This window comes from Schistocerca gregaria, chromosome 5 (assembly GCF_023897955.1).
Source record: "Schistocerca gregaria isolate iqSchGreg1 chromosome 5, iqSchGreg1.2, whole genome shotgun sequence".
Classification (NCBI taxonomy): Eukaryota; Metazoa; Arthropoda; class Insecta; order Orthoptera; family Acrididae; genus Schistocerca; species Schistocerca gregaria.
The window spans coordinates 279,046,987-279,070,014 of record NC_064924.1 but is presented as its reverse complement, the minus strand read 5'-3'; the positions used below and the strand labels follow the sequence as shown (position 1 = coordinate 279,070,014).

At 41.4% G+C, this 23,028-nt stretch overlaps 1 protein-coding gene across 2 annotated transcripts in view; it reads left to right on the top strand.

The window, feature by feature from the left end:
• Positions 1 to 23,028, top strand: part of LOC126272104 (SHC-transforming protein 1) — a 74,270-nt gene that overhangs the window by 10,937 nt on the left and 40,305 nt on the right. For both annotated transcript variants that reach the window (XM_049974695.1, XM_049974696.1), the window contains exons 3-4: positions 6,117 to 6,187; positions 15,456 to 15,516. In XM_049974695.1, the coding sequence (XP_049830652.1) occupies positions 6,117 to 6,187; positions 15,456 to 15,516 (132 nt within the window). The remainder of the gene's footprint in view (positions 1 to 6,116; positions 6,188 to 15,455; positions 15,517 to 23,028) is intronic.

Sequence of the window (23,028 nt, the reverse complement as noted above, 5' to 3'; positions counted from 1 at the left end):
ACTGGCTGCTAAAGATTTCCTTTGTGCCCTCTAATGCTACAAATGGCATCCATCTCTCTGCCATCTCCTGCTGGCCTTTTGAATGGCTTCATGCCCAACCCCATTATCTTCTTAGATACCAGAAACAGATTTGTTGGGAATGATATGTCACTGCCATAGAGCCACATAATTCCTCTTCGCAAGTAAGGCCAAAGATTAATTGCATTTTTGGCCGCCATCCTCCAAGTGTCCCGTGACTCTCTGTGAATGGTGTTATCCTCAACAGCCCAAACTCTACCACTGAACATTTTGTTCGGCATTTTGCCCAGGCCTCAGTGTTGGTCCATTGTCCACCCACATTCCATCTTCTCAGACACAGTCTGGAATGACTCCCTTTAACTTTTGTTCCCCACAACTGTACCCTTATAATACCGCATTTAGCGAGTGGAGATTCACTAGTGGCCTTGTTCTTTGCCCAGACATATATCCTTTTTAACTGACTCTCAAGTGAGGGGGAATTCCCTTTCCAGTGGCAAGAAAGTGTCATTATTCCAATTTTGAAACCAGGTTAACCACCTCTTCAGATGGACACCCATTTTCCGATCTGTTTAACCAATGTCCTGTACAAGTTATTTGAACATATGATGAGTCGAAGGCTGTCTTGGATTCTTGAATCCAAGAACCTTTTGGCTTCAACCCAGGGTGATTTTTGCCGAGGCTGCTCTACTGCAAATAATTTAGTCCACCTGGAGTCTGCTATCTGAATGTCTTTTTCCTGGTGTCAGCACCATGTTGCAATCTTCTTCAATCTGCATAAAGCTTTTGATACCACGTGGAGCCACCACACTCTTCCCTCCTTACATAAGTGGGGCCTCCATGGCCTACTCCTGATTTTTATCTGGAACATTCTTTCATGTCACAGTTTCCGGGTACAGGTTGGTGCCTCCTGGAGCACCTCCTGCCTGCAGGAGAATGGGGTTTTCACAGTTTTGTTTTGAGTGTCCCTCTCTTTTTAGTGGTTATTCTTGGTCATGTGGGGCCTAGGGGGTTCCCCTTCTTTGTACGCTGATTATTTTTGCATTTACTTTTATTCGTCCACTCTGGTCTTTGCTGAATGCACACTGCAAGGAGCATTACACTTGGGCTGTCACTCGTGGCTTCTGTTTGTCAGCTGCCAAGACCTGCATTATGCATTTTTGTCGTCACTGCATAGTCGGTCCCCATCTGGATCTGTACCTTGATGGCCAGTTCTTCAACGAGGTGGACTCTCACCATTTTTTGTGACTGGTCTTTGATGCTCAGATGACATGGCTTTTCCATCTTCAACTAAGGCAGATTTGTTGGTCGCATCTTGGTGCTCTTTGATGGCTCAGAAACACAGACTGTTCTGCTGTGAGACAGTTCTACGAAGTGTTGGTCCAGTTCTGTCTAGATTATGAGAGTTTGCATACAGCTTGGTGTCACCTTCAACATAGTGACTGGAGCCTCCTAGTGGAGGCAAGGGTTCCACATTGCAGGTTTTAAGTCAGCAACAGTTAACTGCTTATGCATAATGCATCAGCTGCTGCCGAAAGCATCTGAAATATCATCTGCTCTTTCCAGATACAGAGCTCCACCTCTCGCAACAGCAGCCCAGGTCTAGAGTTATCACCAACCTCCACCTCTGTTCCCTTTTTTCCAGAACTCCAGCTTTCACCTCTATCGCCTTTTCTCCAGCCTCTGTCATGTACACCTCCATAGTGCATCCCCTGTATGCAGCTCTATCTTGACCTACTACAAGGTCATGAAAGACTTGGCTCATCATGAGACCTTTTGCTGCCAATTCTTCATGTTCAACACATTTTGAGGTTAATAAGTAGTTCCTGGTCACACTGGCTTTGCTTATGTTCATGCAGGATATAATGAAGTCCAGATGGCTGCATATTTTCACAGTGGTGTTGATAACCATGTCTCATGTTCTTGAGCATATTCTTTGTTGCACTGGCGAGTCCTTCCTCATCTGTAGTTACTCATTGAGCAGTTTAAAACCTCTTGGCCAATGTTACACTTGCCATCCTATGGTCTTGATTATCCAGGATTCACTTTTTCCCCTCAGTGTGAACACTCGGTGCTTTTGTCTAGACCCCAGGACACATTGGGATCCCAGAGAAAGAACTTGCTGACAGGCTGGCCAATTTGGGCGCCAGCAAGCCGCTTCTTGAGATCCGTATTCCAGAAACAATCCTTTAATCAGTGTTATGCCCTCAAGTTCTAAGGATTTGCCGAACAAACTATGGGTGAAAAGGAAGACTCAAATATTTGGAAGTTCTCATTGAGGGCCAGTCACGAAGACTCCACCACCCTTTGCAGCTTCACATCGACTGTACTTGGATTAGTCATGTTCACTTGCTCCATGTGAGAATCTGCTCCACTGTCATTGTGGCACCCATTTGACAGTGGTCCACCTTTTGCTGGACTGACCTAAACTGGCCACCCTGCAGTGGACTCTTAATAATCCTAACTCACTACACATGGTCTTAACAGATGATGCCTCAGTGGCTCACCTGGCTTCATGGTCTATCTGTGAAGGGGGATTTTGCAACTCTCTCTAAGGGAGATCACCTCAGTCTTATCAGCCCATTAAGGGGTTGATAGGATGCCTTGTTGCCTGTTCTGCCCCAGACAGGCAGTGGCTGTCTTCCCTTGCTGGGCCACCCCAACCCTCGCCCTACCCCCTATCACGCTCTTGTGCCCTCTTCTCATGTGTTCTGTTTGACTTGATTTTCTTCCTTTGTTTTCCTGTGCTATTCTCACCCTGTCCATGTTGCAAGTCTTTTCTGGGTATTGTTCGGAGGTGTGCCTTTGCTCTGTGACTGGGGCACCTTGAATGACTGTATTCTTTTCCTCCCTTTTCATCTTCCTTTTTCCTTTCTCTAGACTTTGTTGGCCATCAACAGACCTTGAGGTTTCCTTTCCTTGGATTTTACACACTAGGCCTTCTTCGAGGAGTAGTTTCATTCACTTGCCTAATCCAAGTAGGAGGGACTGATGACCTTATAACTTGCTCCCTTTAATCATTAATCCAACCAATCCAGCAACCTGGAGATGATGAAGCTACTGCTTTACCACAGTGCATAAGGCTACTGGGATGGGTCTGCCACAGAAAAAATGAGACATGGCTTCCGGCCGAAGTGTGGTGTGTGCCTGCAAATCTGAGGCACTCCCTAAATTCAGGTTAAATAAAGATGCAAGTACTGAGCAAAGATCCTCCAGTTCCTGCAAAGGGACTGTGGCAGATATGACCTTGACTTCATCTTGAATGGAAAACCCAAAGAGTGTAAAGACGTTGCAGCGTTTGGAGGCTGCTGTGATGAAGAGTTGCCAATGAAGGGAAATAGAGCTGTCTCTGTAGGCCAAAAAACACCACAAGGGCAGAGAGAACTTGGACAAGCCTGGTGTTGCGTACATGGCCAGATTCATCAGACAGACAATGGCCCCTGTGTCCATCTGGAAACGGACATCCTCAGTATAAATGCAGACCATGGGAAATTACTTCCATAACTTCCACATGACAGGGTCATCCAATGAGACTACTAACTGCAACACATGTATGGTGTCCTGATGCCCACACGGGTCGGGGTGGAAGCATATTGTGCAGCTGCAGCACACCGATTGGAGATGCCCCTTTGCCACTAAGCGTGCAGGAGCCCCAGCAATCTGGACAGTCCGTGTGGGAGTGAGTGGGAGAACACTATGGACACAAAGGGAGCAGTTCCCATAATCTGTAACAAGATGTGACGAGAGGCTCAGATGCCACAGAAGTGTCACACAGCCAAATCATGACAGTGTTGCTTGGAGATTTGGTGCCCGTGCAGCCTTGATTAGTGCAAGTGAAATCACATTTGCGGCTGAGGCGTTGCAAGTCAGTGATTGTCCCAGCTGTTTACGATATTGATTGAACTCTAGCTTGGAGGCAACCACACTATATCTCCAGGAATAGTAATTAGTCAACAGAGCATACATCTCGTGAAAGAAGAGTGCTATAGGTTCTGACAGTGGGGCCATCTATCAGAGAAGAAAGTTTCTGGTGAATCCAAAAATAAAAACAACTATCACTGCAATGAAGCACCTGTGATATGAAATGCTGTGAAATGCTGTTTCAGACAATCCTAGTGTGTGTCTCAGTTCACCCTAGTGTCATTGAAATGTGGAAATAATAGAGGACTTGTGGGGGCTTCAGCAGCAGGAGGTGCTGCAGCCAGGTGCAACTGGGCCTCGGTGTTCTGAGTGCGTTCACCTGAAGCTGAAGTGATTTTTTGTAACAAGTCTAAGTTGAGCTGCTGCTGCATTAACTGCTGCTATTACTCCAGCAGTTAAACCAGTTTAACGTCCATGCTACTAAATAACTTCCTTTTTCCTCGTCGCCAATGCCTTGTTTGTGGGTAGCTGGATATCGGAAGCAGCTAGGCAGGTGAGCTATCTGTGGAAAGTAACACAAACTAACAATGGGCAAACAAAATGTGACACACTGACTGCAGACAAAACAGCAGACCAGGCTAAGGACAAACAGCCTAGACAACAATGAGGAGCTGTGAGAAGCTATATCCACAACAGTGATAACAAGGCAAAAAGCAGCAGAGAAACAAATCGAAGACACAACCAGTAACTGGTTGACAAGCAAGGTAGTTGTCAAGCAGTTCTAGTACAGTGAAGATAGGCCTGACAGTGCCCAGTGTGAACACTGAACTGAGATTATGTGCTGGGTGACTGCTTATATATAGGCCATGTGGAATGCTTGTTGGCCACAGCACACACATGTTGAGCCGATGGCGCTCTTGGTGTGTGAGCACAATGCTGCACTGCCCCAATGCCCCCTAACGTCTCGTCTGGCGAGCGTTCAACCTCTGTGGTGCCAGGTACTAGAAGATGAATATGCCTCTTCAGAGAATCTACATTTCCTGGTATTACTTCATATTTTTTCTGCATTCACAAATCATTATCAAATGTGGTAGTCGTATAATGTGTCGACGGTGGGGGGGGGGGGGGGGGGGGAAGGGGGGGTAATCTTTGGCAGTGCCTGTGATTAACTGCTGATCATTTTGCATAATGTCCCATTGCATCTAAACAGATGGTTCCAGCTGCATCAGTCAGTGTGTAGTGCTAATATAACTGTTAGGTAACTAGCCAGTTTGCTGTTGTGTCCTCAAATGAGTAAAATTGCTATGATGTAGAAAATCCTGCCTAGGAGATAATTTTTACTTCTGAGGCAAATACAAATATAAGGCAGAGGCAGATACAAATATAAGTGATGGCACCTGTAGATTCAACTTCATGTTGTTCTACAGAGCAGTTGACTGTAACAAATAGATGTTTGTAAAATTGTCCATTACTGATTGCTTTCAACAGAGAATAATGTTTCTTGCATTAGTCATTAATTGTTCCATTTCTTTAAACACTTTCCTTTCTGTTACTGCTTGAAGGAGCCATAATGCTCCAAGAGCTAGTGTTTCTCAAGTTTTTTTTTTTAGGTGTGCACCAGTCCCTAAGGAAATCTCAGTAACATTTTCATTTTTGTAAATTTTTGCTCCTGACATAATTAGTTCATTGTGATAGCAACTTTTGAGCTTTTGGAGAAATGTACCACTACACTTAAACATTGTTTGTATTCCTTTCTCATCTTCTGTGTAATTGATTTTATTTATTTTTATTTGGAATACCTTGTGTAGTAAAGAATCCTTTTATTCCCTCATTAGGATTGTCACAAGTGTAAGAATTATTTATTTTGGATTTGAGTCTTCAAAATTTAGATTATTCCTGTCAAATGTGTGAAATAGAACTGTTTCTACTGATTCTGATTTATCTTAGTGGCCAACAGTTTAACCAAATTGCATATATTATGTGAACACTGTTTTGTCTGTTTCATATTATAATTTCTAGGATAACCGAATAATGGAGTTTGCTTATTATATACAAGCAGTTCACAGATCCCATGATTTATTTCTCTTTGTTATAATATAAAGACATGGTAAGCATAGCAGCTGACTTACTACATGTCAGTGTTAGTTTTTCCTAAGTCTGTTATTCTTCACCAGTTAATGATTTTAAGGAATGTTGTAAATAATATCAAACAAAAATTAAAATATTTTTCTCTCTTTCAGTACATTGGCTGCCTTGAAATACGCACCTCAATGAAGAGCTTGGATTTTGAAACAAGGTCTCAAGTAGCGAAGTAAGTATACTTTTCTGAAAATAGTGGTAATAATAATAATTTCAGAACCATAAATTAATTAACAGATCTGAATAAGAAATTGATATATTTCAGAAATGATAGTACAAAATAAGCTTCCTAATAATTAAAATAGAATAAGAAGAAAAGTAATAGAATCTGTGTGATCTCTCATCACAAATTTCACAATTTTATAAACACACTCTCTGTGTCCATTATAAGTAATAAAATATGGAACACAATGCTATGTAAGTAGTTATAGGTTTTGAGTCAGACCAACTGTGATGGACCATTCTTATTTCAATGATAGTCACCAAAACTTGATTGTGTGCTGACTATTCATGTGTCCCTCAGCTGACTATTTAATTAGCAAAATTCTCAAAGAAATGGCAGTATTGGTGCCTCTATCATTGTTATTATAAACTGTATGGTCAAATAACTTGCAAATAGGCAGGTGAAGTATACTTTATTTACTGATTAGCATGAGCTTGTTTCTGCAAATTACACTTGGGGCCACTCTGTCAGCCAGAGACATTGACTACTGTGTATTTTTGGATGGCAAAAGGAATTGATTTTGTAAATTTTATTTAATATGGAAATACAGTTGTGCAGTATATTGTTTCATTTTCTGAAAATGGGATTAGCCTTCTAAAAAGTCTTGTCATTCCTTCATTATTGGTTCCATGTTTTTACACAATACCCAGTCACATCTGCACAACAAACACCAACATTTTTGCAACAGTTCAACAGAGACATTTTTTAGCATTGTTGCACACCCTGATCATTGCTAAAAGGGATTTCCGCCTCTTCATGCATATGAAAACTGGCTTAGCTCTGAACATTTGGATACAGACAAAGGATTTATTGCTGCCATGAGCTTAGAGCATTCTTATATGGAAGAATTTTATCCAGAAAATGCACCCTCAGGGTCTCTGCATTCACGTGCTGGGTAAGGGCATGGTAACCCCAGCATTCCTGAGCTGGGGACTAGTAAGTGCCGCCAGTCCCCCATCACTGTAAACTCTGGGCATGCTTCAGCGACCACCATGTGACGTGGTGGAACAGTGTGTGTTTCTGGGACCAGGGATCTTGCCTTGACCACCCGGACCGCGAGAACAGAATAAACTTCTATAAAAAATAAATAAATAAATAAATAAATACAAATTAAATTTTTTAAAAATCTTGAGGTGTGCTGCACACTGGTGGGGTGCATGGAACAGTCATTAGTGGGCAACCTCTGGGTAACCTGTCACATCTCAGTTATATAAGGCTTACTCAGACATGCAGGGCTCTGTCTGAGTGGACGTTTATTTCCCTAGCTGCTAGTGGGACCGAGATGAAATGCTCGAAATCATCTTCTTCTCCCAGCCGGAAGGATGTACTGCCTGGGAGTATTCACTCCCAATCATCCAAGAGAATCAGAGAGGTTAGTCCTCCTGGTAATAATAATACTTTGGATTTCAGTAACAGGGCTCATGGAGTTATGAATAATAATGAATTTTTTGTGATTAAGAGGAAGCATGGACATTTGAAAAAGGGTGTGGAAGGCCTTGCTGACACTTTAAAATCTATAAAACGACCACGTAATGGCTCATTATTCTTCAAAACTAACAGGTCAAAGCAGGTGGAACCTGTTAAGAAATCGCAGACACTGGGTAAATATGATATCGCTTTTGAGAGGCACACCTTTCTCAGCTCCAGTAAGGGCATTGTCACATGCCGAGATATCATGGACATAGTGGACCTGAAACAAGAATGGGCATTCCAGGGAATAGTCGTCGTGGAGCAACGAACATGAAGGACTAATGGAGACACTGAAAAGAATGCCACTTTCATTGTCACATTCAATTCTCAGACATTACCTGAACATATTATGGCGGGGTTCCTTTCACTTAATGTTCAGCCTTGCATACCAAACCCTATGTGGTGCTGTAAATGCCAGTGTTTCAACCATACAACCATGAGGTAAAGTGATCTGCGGAGAGTGCAGGAAAGCAGCTCATGATGCTGTGACTGACTGCCCATCTCCAGTGATCTATGTCAACTGCTCTGCGAACCACCCAATCTGGCGCCGAGGTTGCCCTGTTTTTGCTGAGGAACACAAAATACAGAAAGTAAGTGACTAAGTGGATCCCCCTATGCTGAAGCCAAAAAGGAATACAAGGCAATGAAACCCCGTCTCTGCCACCTCATTTTCTTCCATAGTGAAGAAACCTATTCCCAAGGTGGACGCTTCAACGCAAACACATCTAGTGTGCCTGTATCCACCACAATCGCCTGTACTTGCATATGTACATCCCAAGGAAAAAAGATTAAAGACGAAGTAATCCAGGGAGCTGTAACAGAAAAGACCAACAACAAATCCGCATTGAGCATCCAGAAGGCACACGTAAATCATAGTGCCTCTCAGTGCCCTCTTTCGCCCTCATCCTAGACAGGACAGAGTGCATGGAAAGGATCCAGACAGTGAGGTCACAAGCTGTCAAAGGCACAGTCAGATGTCACTCTGGTATGTCTGACTAATGAGGAGGACATCATGGAGTTAGATGCCTCAGATCCAAGCATCCCCTCCACTCACACTCGCTCTAAAAGTGGTTCACCTCCCCAGTGCAAAGATAAGGGTAAATAAAACCACGTCAATGCCATGTCTCCCATACTACAGTGGAACTCGTATGGGTTCAGGACTCGTGTGGAGGAACTGAAATTCTTAGCACAGGCACACCCCTTGTGCTTGTGTTTAACACAAATACATTTTAAACATACAGACGTCCCTATGCTATGGGGCTATAAGCTGTATCACAAGGATGGCCTATTGAGGGAAAGAGCCAAAGGAGGGGTCGAAGGATTTGTCCCTAATGCACACCATTCTTCTGCTCTCGCCCTGGCTACTGACCTGCAAGCAGCAGCAAATGGAATTCATGCAAGTTGTTCTCTGTATTTATCACCACTGGATGCAGTAGAATCTGAAGCTCTCACAGATCTTATGGAGCAACTCTCTCAACCATTTCTCCTCCTAAGACACATCAATGCCTATCATGTCCTGTGGGGCTTGACCTCTACTTGCCCTCCTGATCAGGTTTTGGAGAGCCTCCTGACATCTAAATAGCTGTGCATCCTAACACTGGAACTCCCACTCATTTTGCGCTGCTACTGGGGCATTCTCAGTCATTGACCTCTCTCTCTGCTCTCCAGCCCTCGCCAGCTCTGTTCACCAGGGAATCATTCACGACTTTCATTCCAGTGACCACTTCCCAGTCCTCAGTCACCTTCTGGATGGTGTGTTGCTGGAACAGAAGCCACCATCATGGGTGATGGGCACTGTTCCGTCAGTTGGCTGTGTTTGAACATCATGACAGTGTCCAGGAATGGGTTGGACCACATAACTTGTGTGATACATCATGCTGACGTTTCTATACCTGTCTTTCAGTCCTCTTAGGAGGCAGCCTGTACCTTGGGGGACAGAAGAGTGCTATTTAGCCATCTGGGCCAGACATGTGGCTTTTTGAAGGTCTAAGTGCCACCCTACAGCAGACAACCTCACTGCCTTTTGAGTCATGAGAGCCAAGGCTCAACGTGTCATTAAGGTCATGGCAAGCATTCCAGGAGTCCATTAACCATTCCACTTGTTCTACAAAAGTATTGGAAGCCATCAGGAGGATTACTGGTAAATGCAGCTGTTTACCAACAGCAGCAGTGCTGAAGCAGGGGTCTCTCCACACGATGCCCAGAGACATCGCTCAGGCGCTGGGCAAACCATTTTGCAAAAACTAGGGAGCTCGAATCGGCACTGTCAGAGACTCGTGATACTGCACCTGGTCACGACCAAATCTGGTTCTGCATGCTTTGACATGTGCCAGTGGTGTCAAAGGAAAACCACCTCAAATGTTTTAATCATATATGGCAGACAGGCAACTATCCCAACTCATGGAGGGAGGCAGTTCTGATACCTCTCCTGAAACCTTGAAAGTACATCTCCCAGTAGTTACAGGAGTATCGCCTTAACGAGCTGTGTAGGAAAGATCCTGGGGCAAATGGTTAACCGTCTCTGGTCTGGTTGTTAGAGACCAGACAACTTCTTACCACGCTCAGTGTGGATTCCAGAGATTTCAGTCCACTGTCGACAACCTGACCCTGCTGGAGGCGGCTGCTCAGCAGTCTTTCCTGTGTGACCATCACTGTATCAGTACATTCTTCGACAGGTCAGTAAGGTGTGCAATACTACAAGGAGACACTGTATTCTTGTGCAACTGCATCAATGGAGCTTTCATGGCCACCTTTCCGTTTCCTGTCTAAATGGTTTTTTCAGACCTGAGTTGATGCCCCACTGTCACATTGTTTTGAGCAGGAGAATGGTATCCCTCAGGGCAGTGTTTTAAGTGTTACCATATTTGTCATAACCATAAATGGTATCATGTCTACGGTAAGGAGTCCTACTAATGTATTTCGAGAAAAATCAAACTTAGAAATAAGATAACCCAAATAAGCACCCAATTGTTAAAAATTTCAAATAATAAGTTAAAGCAATCACGTGAGGAATGGGAAAAATTAATCGAGACAGGATTACTACCAAAAACAGCAACAAATAATAAACCAATTATACCAAATGAAATGTAGTAACCCCTACCATCAAAAGAAAATCGTGAATAAAAATTATTATCCCCAGCTATTGAATAATAAAACAAATGAAAAGAATAAGAAACATTTAAACTTGTAGAAAAAAAATAAAAGAAAAAATCAAACAGTTCATTCATCTTTAACAAACCATCTCAAGAATTAAATCCTTTGACTAAAAACCAGCCAAAAAAGATATACCACACAAAGACAAACTAGAAGCATTAAAACAAACAGAAGTTAAAGGTATAAAATTAACAACAGAACCCATAAAATGAATATCCTGAGAATCCTTTAAATTATGAATTATTGAACCTGCATGCATAAATAACACCACCTTAAATAAAGCATGAGCTAACAAATGAAAGAAAGAAAGAAAGAAAGCTTTGGATAACCTATAGCCAAAATACTCCTTATTAAACCATGTTGTCAAAGTAGAAAGAGCAATAATCTTTTTCAAATCAAACTCAAGATTAGCTCCCAAACCAGCCATAAATATAGTTATGTAAGGGGTGTCCAAAAAGAAACAAGCCAGAGGAATAATTACAGAAACCAGTACGTGTCTGTTAGAACTATTGACCCTGGCTGTTGAGACACTTGTCTTACTGTGACACAAGACGGTGAACGGCTGTCTCATAAAATTCCCGGGACTGTGATGTTAATAAGTTTCACACATGCAGCTGGACGGCGTTGTCCAAGGTGAATCGTTTGCCCCTCAGAGCCTTTTTAAGTTGACCAAAAATGGTGTAATCACAGGGAGAGAGGTCCGGACTGCATGGAGGGTGGCCAAGAACCTCCTATTTGAATTTCTGCAGAAGTGCCGTGACTGTGTTGGCCGTACGAGGCTTTGCATTGTTGTGGAGCAGAATGATCCCACGGGTCAGATTGCCTGGTCGTTTTGGTATGATCGCTTGGCAAAGTGTGGTCAAGGTTTGTGAGTAACACTGGGCATTCACTGTTGCCCTATGCTACAGAAATTGAATCAGAAGGGGTCTTGGTCAAAGAAGAACGTCAACATAGGTGCAAACAATTCACCTCAGACGATGATGTCCAGCTGTATGTGCGGAACTGGTTAACGTTGCAGCCCTGGGAATTTTATGAAACAACCATTCACCACCTTGGGTCACAGTGGGACAAGTGTCTCAAAAGGCATGTTCAATACTTCTAACATACAGATACTGTTTTCTGTAATTATGACTCTGGCTCGTTTCTTTTAAAACGCCCTTTATACAACCAATCAAAAGCAAAAACCAACCACAAATTATAAGCCTCTGATATTGGACTAAAACGAATTAATAAATAAACCCCCACAGTAACAAGAGTAGAAGAATGAACCAAAGCAGAAACAGGAGTAGGAGCAGCCATAGCAGCAGGAAGTCAAGAAGAAAACGGAATCTGAGATCTCTTAGTTATAGGAGCCAGAACAATTAATATAGTAATAAGCTTTATTTCAAAAGAACTCTAAATAAAGTCATAGTAATAAATATAATTCCAACCACCAAAATGAATGTACACAAATCATCAAACCAAAACTTGACAGAAACATCAAAAAATGAACCAACCACCAACATTTATAGTAATCAATTAGGTTGAAACATTTCATTTGTAGCAATTCTTGTAATATAAATAAATAGGACTAATATACCACCAAGAAATGTTACAAATAGGATTTGAGGGATTAAAAAAATCATGAATAAATATTTTAACGTAAAGACGAGCCAAAAGAATTTAAAAAATCATTAACATGAGACCAAATCATTGAAACCAAAATAGAAAGACCTAAAGATCCCTCACAAATGGAAAAAAACTAAAGAAAATTACAGGGAAAAAATAATCATAATCAAATAAGAAAAATAATAATCAGTATAAATAAAGAAAGAACAATATACTCTAATCTCAACAAAACCATCAATAAATGTTTGTGTTTAGAAGAAAAACATGAACACCAGCAAAATAAACCAATAAAGAAGTAAAAACAGAGAAGATAAACATTACCTCACTTTTAAAATTTCAATGGTGGAAAAGCTTCCTATCACCGATCCCCAAAACCGATATTTTAATAAACTAGCCCCTGAAAAGATTAAAATAATAACTGTATCACTATCAAAGGGAATAAATATTAATTTTATTAAATTAAGTCATCCCATATCAATAATACTTTTCATTATTCTTCAAACTTTTCTTGTTGGATTAATAACAGGAACAATAATGGAAAGTTATTGATTGTCCAATATCCTATTTTTAACATTTCTTGGTGGTATATTAGTCCTATTTATTTATATCACAAGAATTGCATCAAATGAAATGTTTCAACCTAATTGATTACTATAATTGTTACTTTAACAATGCAAATCTTCACTATATCAACATTAATTAATTTAGATATAATAATATTTATAGATTTCTTCAAAAATACTGAAACTATAAATATTAATAATCCAATTAATTACCAAGAAATAACAATATCTTTAGAAAAATTATATAATAGGCGAACATTTATTATTATTATTAGGATTTTGCTGTTTTCTGTCCCTCCTCCAGTGTTACACAGCAAGCTATCAGTTGCAACTTACAGTGCGGAGGTTAGAGGAGTGGGCTGCAAAGATTGGTTTTCAGTGTTCTGCACAAAAGTGTCAGGGGGGGGGGGCATTTTAATCATTCTTGTCATTTTTTTTTAATTTGCTTGACTTGCGTATGGGGGACGCCATCCTACATTTTAGACACTCATTGCAGTTTCTGGGCCTCATTTTTTACTTGAAATTGTCGAGGTTGCTATGCCTGAGGGACCTGAAAGCCAGAACTCTCAAGGCACTGAATACCTTAAAATGCCGTAGCCACAGGTCTTGGGGAGTGAACAGGGCATGTCTGCTCCAATTCTGTAGGGCTGGACTATGGGTGCACTGTGTATGGATCAGCGAGGCCTTCATATTTGAAGATCATAGATGCTGTTCACCATGAGGGGACTCAGCTCGCCACATGTGCTTATAGGACCAGTCCCATACCCAGGCTCTATTCTGAGGCATGGGAACTGCCACTTACCTTCTGGTGGCAGCTCCTCATGGTGCATCAGGCATATACGATCCTCACAGCTTTAACTTCACTCGCACACCATCTTGTTGCTCGTCCAACTCTGGAATGCCTTTTCTACATACGTTCACGAGCCATGCTGCCGTTGGGGGTCCGCAAGCAGTGCGTACTGGAATCATTTGGTGTGGAGCAAGTACAACCCCAAACCTAGGATTTTAACCATCTGCCGCCCTTGTTAGTGCAGAGGGCCAGTGTCATTTTAGATTTAGTGCAATATAGGAGAGTTTGCACTCCTGCTTATGTTTTTTAATTTGATATTTACAGACATTTTATATGTGCACCGCAGCTATGTAGCTGTCTTTACGGATGGGTCTAAGCAGGGGAACTCAGTTGCTTGCCTTGTTCTTTTTCCGGATTGTGTCCTCAAGGTCCGACTGCCTCAGAAATTAACTATCTTCGATACAGAATTACATGTGATCTTGTGGGCACTGGAGCAGATAAGACATTCTTCCGCTGCTAAATTTCTTGTCTGCTCAGATTCTCTGAGCTCCCTTTACTCTCCCCAGAGTTTGTACCCAGCAGATAAAGTCATCCAGGATGCCCACCTCAAGCTACAATGACTGGGAAAGCAGCTGTCTTTCTGCAGGGTATGTGGGCAAATGGGAATTGCGGCAGAACGAAAGGGTGGATCAAGTAGCCAAGGAGGCATGTCGTGATTCTCAGGTATTTCAGTGTGCATCTCCCTGCATGCTATCACTTCGCTGTTGTACAAGATCGTGTGTTGCTGGGAAGATGAGTGACTGGAAGTAACTGACAACAAACTCCGTTTAGTAAACCTACAACTTGGTTGTGGCATACTTTCTTCCAGCCACATCGAAGGGGCAAGGTCCTTCTTACTAATCTTTGCATAGGCCACAGCCCCGTGACACACAAACTCTTACTCCGACGAGAGGATCGTCCAGTGTGTAGTGCTTGTGGTGTGCAGATCACTGTGCGCCACATTTTATTGGAGTGCGTTTTATTTGCTGACCAGCGGACTGTGGCGAGTTTGCTGACAGATCTGTTATAAACAATGTTCCAACAAGTGTGATTAGAGTTTTAAATTTTTGTGAATTGTCCAACATTTTTAACAATATTTTAATGTGTCAACAGGGTGACTTGCTCACCCAAGTTTTTTGTAAGTGGTCAGCCAGTCACTTTTCTCTGTCCTTTCTTTTAGTTCTCCTGTGTTGTGTTTTCTGTTTTTTAATTTCATGTATAGCTTCTTTCTCTCCTACTTCTTTGTAGTTCATGTGAGATAGAGTGACTGTGTGGTCATTTCAAGTGCACGAGTCTACAACAATTTTAGTTTATCTCCACATTCATTTCTTTTGATAAGTATAAGGGTACTAATGACTTCACCATTGGATGCCCATAAAATAAAAGTGTGTGTGTGTGTGTGTGTGTGTGTGTGTGTGCGCACACACACACACACACACACACACACACACACAATATTTTGTTCCTTTTAATGCAAATTTTCAACTTTGATTCATTCAGTTCTCTTATGTGTCTTTATAAATCATTTCAAATTATGTGTTGTTGGTGTTTAGTGTAAAAGTAACTGTTACCGAGTTTGACCTTCTGTTCCCAGGGAATGCATTAATAGAGTATGTGAAGCTGCTGGCCTGAAAACTGTTGACAAAAAAAGAAAGGTATGTTGTACTCATAGAAGAATTAACTTAGAATTGATATGTGTATCTGATGTGTTTTCTACATGTAATTGCAGTACTTTATCACACTTGGGGTACATCATCAAACAGTATATATACTGACAGTCTTAACGATACTATTGCATGGTCCAAAAGACAGAAATTAGTAACTGACAGAAGGTTCACTATAATAAAGAGTTTTCAATTAAGACTTAAATGTCCTCTGCACAGAATGTACCATTTTCTAATGCAGTAACCAGTAAATCGACAAAATATCAACAGCTGGTATTGTCTCTGGCATATTAGAAGCATTTGAGCATGAGGTTTGCAGTATTTGTTTAAAGATGTTGTATGTTGGGAAGTTTTACTTGAGAAAAAGTATATCAATTAAGTGTGTGTGTGTGTGTGTGTGTGTGTGTGTGTGTGTGTGTCAGTAATAAGCAGATTGGGGAAAATAACAAGCGGTGGCATGCTGCAGCGAATGAAGTAAGAGACACTTGAATTTTTATAATACAAACTGTCACCTTTATCAAGTAGTAGATCTTTTTGTAGGGGACAAATGTATTGTCACTAGATGAAACAATGTGTTGAGTTATCTACTGCTCCTGACTTGACCTTATTTTTGACAGTAATAAATTGGGGAGGGAGGTGGATAATTTAGTAGAATTTAAAAAAGTATGTGTGAACATTGATAGCTTACAGTTTGTAAGATGAAGTAGAGAAATACAGTATGCTCCAAAAATTACTTTAACAATTTGTATTTATTGGTAGACACTTGCCACAAAAGAAACAAATTACGAAATATTCATAGAACCATAGTTCTTTTGCTGTGTTGTCATAAGTTCTTTATGATCCAATTACAAAGCATCTAAATTCTGACACAATGGGTATTCTGGGATGGAGATGTGGTGGTAGAATTGTTTTGGCCAAGAGTTTGAAAGCATTACTGCTCAATGACAAGCCGTACAGGATCATTTTTGTAACCCCAGTCTGGACCACAATGACAGCACTTCAACAGAAGGCTTCTTGTGTGCTGAAGTTGAACACTTGTGAGCTGGTAATTGTGGCACTGCACGTTTTCCATCGGCATTTTGGAATTGTTCTGCTTATGGTGAAAAACATTTATCATTGGTATCAGCAGTTTGAAGAGGCATAATGTCTGGGCAAAAATAAGAATCTACATTGACCTTGCTCTTATGATGGGAGAGTAGAGAGCATTGAGCAAAGTCTTGAGTGGAGTCCATCAGTCTATTCAAAGTGCACTCAGAGAATTTTGTTCTCCATATGGCTGTCTGTCATGTGTTAAGGTGACATTTGTTCAGAGCTGAGACTACAACTAATGCAAACTCTTCATGTTGGTGGTAAAAGGTGTTAGAACACATGGCAGATGACCGATTTTGTTGCAGTTAATTTTGCAGTGACGAGGCAACATTTCATGTTAGCAGTGCAGTTAACATATACATATTGGAATCTCAGGACCCTCAAGAAATTGTTGAGCATGAAGGAGATTCATCTAAAGTTAACTTGTTAATACGGTCCATTCTTTAACCCTTTCGCGGCTGGAAGGCTGAGCGTCCTGCCTGCCTGGCCGGGTGACAGGGACGAGCGCACTGCGCGCCTGGCCGGCGGCGGCTGTCGCAGCCCTGTGGCCGCCGCAGGCTTCCCGCGTGTTGCCGCGTGCACAGAACCACTGTTCAGCAGCGCCTTAAAAAAACACTATACTCTGTATGGTCACTTTGGTTATAGTTTCTGATAACAACGAAAGAGAGCTTCGAAAATAGCCAACACTTTCAGTTATATGTTTATTATGGGCTGAAAAATGGTTGGTTTAGAAAAATGATAGGAACTTTTTTAATAGTAATTCCAAAATCCTCTAACGTACAAAGTTACTAAAACGTGCTAATATTTCTTTAGCGTGTGGTAATTTTCGAAACATGGCACCATGCAGAGAGCCACATCGCACTTTTTGCATCTTATGCGTGTCATTTTTCGTTGTGAATGAGCAGTGCATACTACACAGCGTCTCTGGGGAATCTCCTTTTTCTCCGTTGCTACGAGGAACCCTGGATAATGTCCCTCTTTATTCTGCAGTCGGAAAGGGCTTTCTTCTTTGGTTGTCCGTGGGATCGCACTTTTACACGTTTGACTATGAAATCTGTCAAGCAATTGACGGATTAGCTCCAAGTGGTATTTCGCTAGTGGTATCTTCTGTTGCTTTTGTATTTCAAAAACAGTTTTTGCGTTCAGCACACACAAGTCAGTCAAATGAAAGAATACTTTCTTGTACCACTTCAGTGTCTTTCGGATGCACTGTACAGAAGATAATAGCATGTCTGTCTTATCCACTGCACCCATTGACTTATTATAGCTGACGACACAGGTGGGTTTCAATTTGTTTTGGCCTGTTCTATGTTCTTTCTTCTGTGTCTCCACAAACTCTGGTCCATTTACGGTCGAAAGCATCCACACTTCTTTCTTGTCCATCCATTTTACTGCCATTAATGTTCCACAAGATTTGAACTGTACTTCCCCTTTTTTCAGCTTGTCTAGTAACGGTGGTAGATGTTTCCTGTTTTTTCGTACTGTTCCGACAGCGTTTGTACATTTTTTGTGGAGCCATAGAAATAATTCTGGGCTCGAGTACCAATTGTCCAAATAAATGGTATGACCTTTGTTGAGGTATGGCAATAACAAACTCACAACAACATCGCCTGATTTTCCCCAATCAGAATTTCCAGATTCTATTTCCGTGGCAGCACCAGTGTAGATAATATAATCCAGAATATAATTCGTTTCTACGTCACAAAGGACGAAAATTTTAATGCCAAAACGACTACGTTTATTTGGTATGTACTGCTTGAATCGGAGCCTTCCCTTGAAAAGTAGCAAACTTTCGTCGATCACTAGGTTTTCAAAGGGTACTACTGCCTCGCGGAATTTATTTCTTGTGTGACCTACAATGAGACGTATCTTTACAAGAATATCTTGAGACGCGGTGGAATTGTCACAGAAGTGCAATAAACGCAGAATCAATTTGTACCGGTCCCTGGCCATTATGTTAGAAAATATTGGTGTCTGAAGCAAAGAATCTGTCGACCAATATTCATTCACTTCTAACTTTTTACTTCTAGGCATAAGCAGAGAACATGCTAGGAAACAATAAAATTCTGATGGCTCTATATGCTTCCAGCGTGCTAATCTACTGGGCACTGTCGTCATTTTTTCAGTAATAAATTTATAATAATTATTGATCTGTGTACAAATGGCAGAAACAAATTCCATGGACATGAAGTACAAAAAGAAATCTAAATGACTTGCTGACTCTTCGAAGTCCACCTTTAACCCGCTAAATGTGTTCACAAAACGGTGTCGTTTCGTCACAGGATGATTCTCCGTCCAGTCATACTTTCTTTTTCCTGACGAAGTTTCACTTACTCTATCTTCTTTTCCGTCTTCAGAGGAAGAATCTTCTGTTCGTGATACCGAGGATTCAGCAATAAGTCCAGGAGCATCCAACTCTTCATCGGAAGAAAGCTCCGAAGTATCACTACAATCTTCGTCACTGCTATTCATGAGGATATCCATGATTTCCTTGTCCGATAAACTGTGTCCCGACATGGCAAAGTCTACACACGCGAACGCTGTCGTCTCACCAGAAGCGAAAAACGGACTGGCCGATTGTTAGACTCGTAAGCAGAAAGTGTGCAGGGGAGGGGAAAACTAAAGTGCTTTCTCACTTTACAAAGAAGACTAGACAATGAAAGTGTTGTCTGAAAAGTGGACAACAGCCAGCAGCCGCTCTATTGTGAACATTTACCTGTTCCCGAGCCCGGGCGTATATGTATGCCATTAGCCGTCTGGTATTCCCGCCTGCCGGGCGTAGATGTATGCCCGTAGCCGCCTGGACTTCCCGCCGGCTGGGCATACATCTACGCCCGTAGCCGTCTGGTCTTCTAACTGCCGGGCATACATGTATGCCCGTAGCCGCGAAAGGGTTAATGAGGGCAATATAATGATTGGAATGAGGTATCTTGAAATGTTGCAGTTTTTAACACCTGTCCCTCTCTAGCTGTATCAACTTTACTTCGAAGCATTTTTCATTGCAATTTAATAGTTAATACAATACCATGAGTAATATTTAATAATAAACCAAAAGTAATTGTAATTAAAGTAACTGTTCATTAGACAACAATTCCAACTTAACAATACTCCAGTCCACCATCACACATCACTGTTTTTGCAAAACTGTTTTTACCCTGGTTAGTAAGGCTCTGGAATATTCCCCATAAAAATTATTGAAACTTAAGTCAAACACTATTTAAGAATATTTCCATTTCACATGTGCTTGCAGTTATCTGGAATGTGATGTAACTTCATTCATAACTTCTTATTACATAACTTTCCATTGGCATTAATCTCATTTCTAATGTTCACTATTTTGTAGGGGTAGCTTCTTTGACAGCAGAAGACCACTGGCATAAGTTGTCACCCTGGTTTTGCTAACACCCTTGTCAGTGGGAGCAGAGGAGTGGAAAGATACTCAGGTCACTCTCTTGCCTTCGGGTTGGGAAACTGTCCCTAACCGCCAGAAGAATTGGCAATGATCAACGGCATGAGGATGTAGAATGTAATGGAAACATCTGTATTAAAGATACTTAATGTTCATCCACAGGACATGTGACCTGTAATTTGAAAAAGTGTCATGATGATTTCTCCTGTGACAGTAGATTCCTGGCTAATCCCCCCATTTGGACCTCTGGGAGGAGACTGACAAGGGGGAGGTGACAAGAATAAGATAGAATAACCAACGAAAGGGTAACATCCTAAGAGTCAGAGAATTGAATATTGGAGGTTTGAGTGTGCTATAAAAGCTAGAAAATCTGAAAAAGGAAATGCAGACGCTGTCTGGGCGTAGTGGGGATCAGTGAAGTGAAATGGAAAGATGACTCCTGGTCAGATGTACATACAAGGGGCAGTCAAATGAAAATGAGACAAACGGAATCATTGTAAGTAAACTGTTTATTACTTCAACAATAATTTCCATAACTGTTAATAAATTTAACTTCATGGAAACGGAACCATGACTGTACCCAGGTGTGCATCTTTTTGTTCGAAGCAAATCAGTGGCCATGAATATCTTTCTTCAGGGCTCTAAAAATATGGAAATTGCGTGGGGAAAGATTGAGTCTGTATGGCAGATGTGTAAGGGCTTCCCAGCTAAACTTCTGCAGTATAGTTGCCAGGATTGTTGTGACCACACTGCCCAAGTTCTCCTGAGAAACCTTTAAACATCCTCCATTCAGTCCCAATCTCTCCCCATTCAGTTTCAATATTTCATGAGGAAAGATGTTCACAGTAGTCGACTGACTTCAGACGAAGAGGTGAACACCTGGGTACAATCATGGTTCCATTGGCAACTCCAAACATTACACCTAGAGCCAGTCACTGGCTTCTCTCACAGCAGGATAAATGTAATAATTGTTGCGGTGATAGCTTTTGAAATAATTACAGCTTACTTCCTATTTATCCATCTGTCTCATTTTCATTTAATTGCTCCTTATAGGACAGTATCTACAGCAGCAGAAAATACTAGAACTATAGTGTGATTTGTTATGAATAAGAAGATTGAACAGAGAGTGAGTTACTTTAAACAATTAAGTGATAGAATAATTCTCATCAGAATTGACAGCAAACCAACACAAACAACATAGTTAAAGTATGCATGCTGCCACCATAAGCAGAAGGTGGAGAGAAACTAAGTGTGAGAGTGTATTCATCATGTTATTGATGTGTAAAGGGAATTGAGAAGAAGAGGATCAAAGTGTTTAAGATTTGGTACTACAGAAAAATGACGAAAATTAGTGACTGATAAGAAATTAGGTTCTTCGCAGAATAAGCAGGGGTAGAAATATGTGTAAAACGGCAACAAAAAGAAGGGACGGGAAAATAGAACATGGTTTTAAGACATTTGGGTTTAGCTTCCATGGTACTAGAGTGAGTTTAAGAGGGTAAAAACTGTATAGGCAGACCATAACTGGAATATATGCATCAAGTAATTGAAGGTATCGTTTGGAAATTTTATTTTGAGATAAAGAGATTGGTACAGGGGAGGAAGTCATGACAGGTCCCATCAAAACAATCCTACACATTTGTCACATCAATGTGAGCAACACCTCTGTTAGACATCAATGTACAATAAACACTCGCAGGTGGCAGCACAAACAGTGGAGGGTGTATAAAGCATTAAGGGGGACACGGGAAACATTGCAGTCATTGTAGTGGTGTGGAAATGGAGTGATTTGTCTGACATCCAAAAGTACATGATCATTGGCTTTCAGGCCAAGGGGTGGAAGCATTTCCAAAATTACTGAGTTCGTAAACCGTTTGAATGCCACTGCGGTTAAAGTATACTACACACGGCAAAATGCCATTATCTAAAACTGACTCTGACACACTTGTGGTGCACCACAGACCACAGGTGACAGGGGTGAAAGACAGCTGCAGTGGTGTGTACAGGTGAATATATGTGCAACTGTTAAACTGACCACCCAGGTGAATTGGGGGGCTGCCATCAATTTCTCCTCAATGACCATTCAGTGACTGCTGACTACTGTTAATTGGCAATGAAGGCCGGATTCTACATGTCAGTACTGCAACTGGATGTCCATTGGGTGGCAGCAGGTGGCATTTTCAGATTAATCATGTTTTATGCTCCATTGGCATGAAATGTCTGAAAGTAAAGAACCTGCAACAATAGTTGGTGGGGTCCTGCCGGAGGAGGGAGCTTTAGAGTCTTGGGAATGTTTTCGTGGCATTGCCTGCCTGATCTTGTCATTCTGGAAGGCACAGCTGATAAACACAAGTATGTGTGTGTCCTTGGAGCCCATGTCTTCTCCTACATGCAATTTGTTTTTCCTCAATACCCCACAAAGAGCACCAGGCTGAGTTTACTGTACTCCTCTGGCTACCAGACTCCCTGAATTTAAACCCAATCTAGAATCTATGGGGACCACCTCGATCAGATTCTTTGTGCCATGGATGCTCAACTGAAAAACCTAGTGCAGCTGGCCACAGCACTGGAATTGGCATGGCTCCACATCCCTGCCTGTATCTTCCAGAACCTAACTGATTTTTTTCCCTGCATATCTTGCTGTGGTCTGTCCTGCAAAAGGTTATTATTCAGCCTTTTGGCAGGTGGTCACATTAATGACTGAAAAATAAGTGAAGACACCCAAAGCAAACAAAAAAACAATACAATTTTGTTTCACTCTAGATTTTCTCTATTTTCCATTATATGCTTAAATGCTTAACTCTCTACCCCTGTTGACTACTTGAAATTGGTTGCATGCTTAGATTGAAAACAAAACTCACATTGCCACCAAGACATGTCAGTTTCTCAATGATCTAGGTCTCCATGGTCAATATGACTTTTTTAAACAGGTTTTGAGTTTTTCCACAGCTTCTGGAGGACTGTAATTTATATTACTAAATGGCTGAAACATTCAGTCAGTCTCT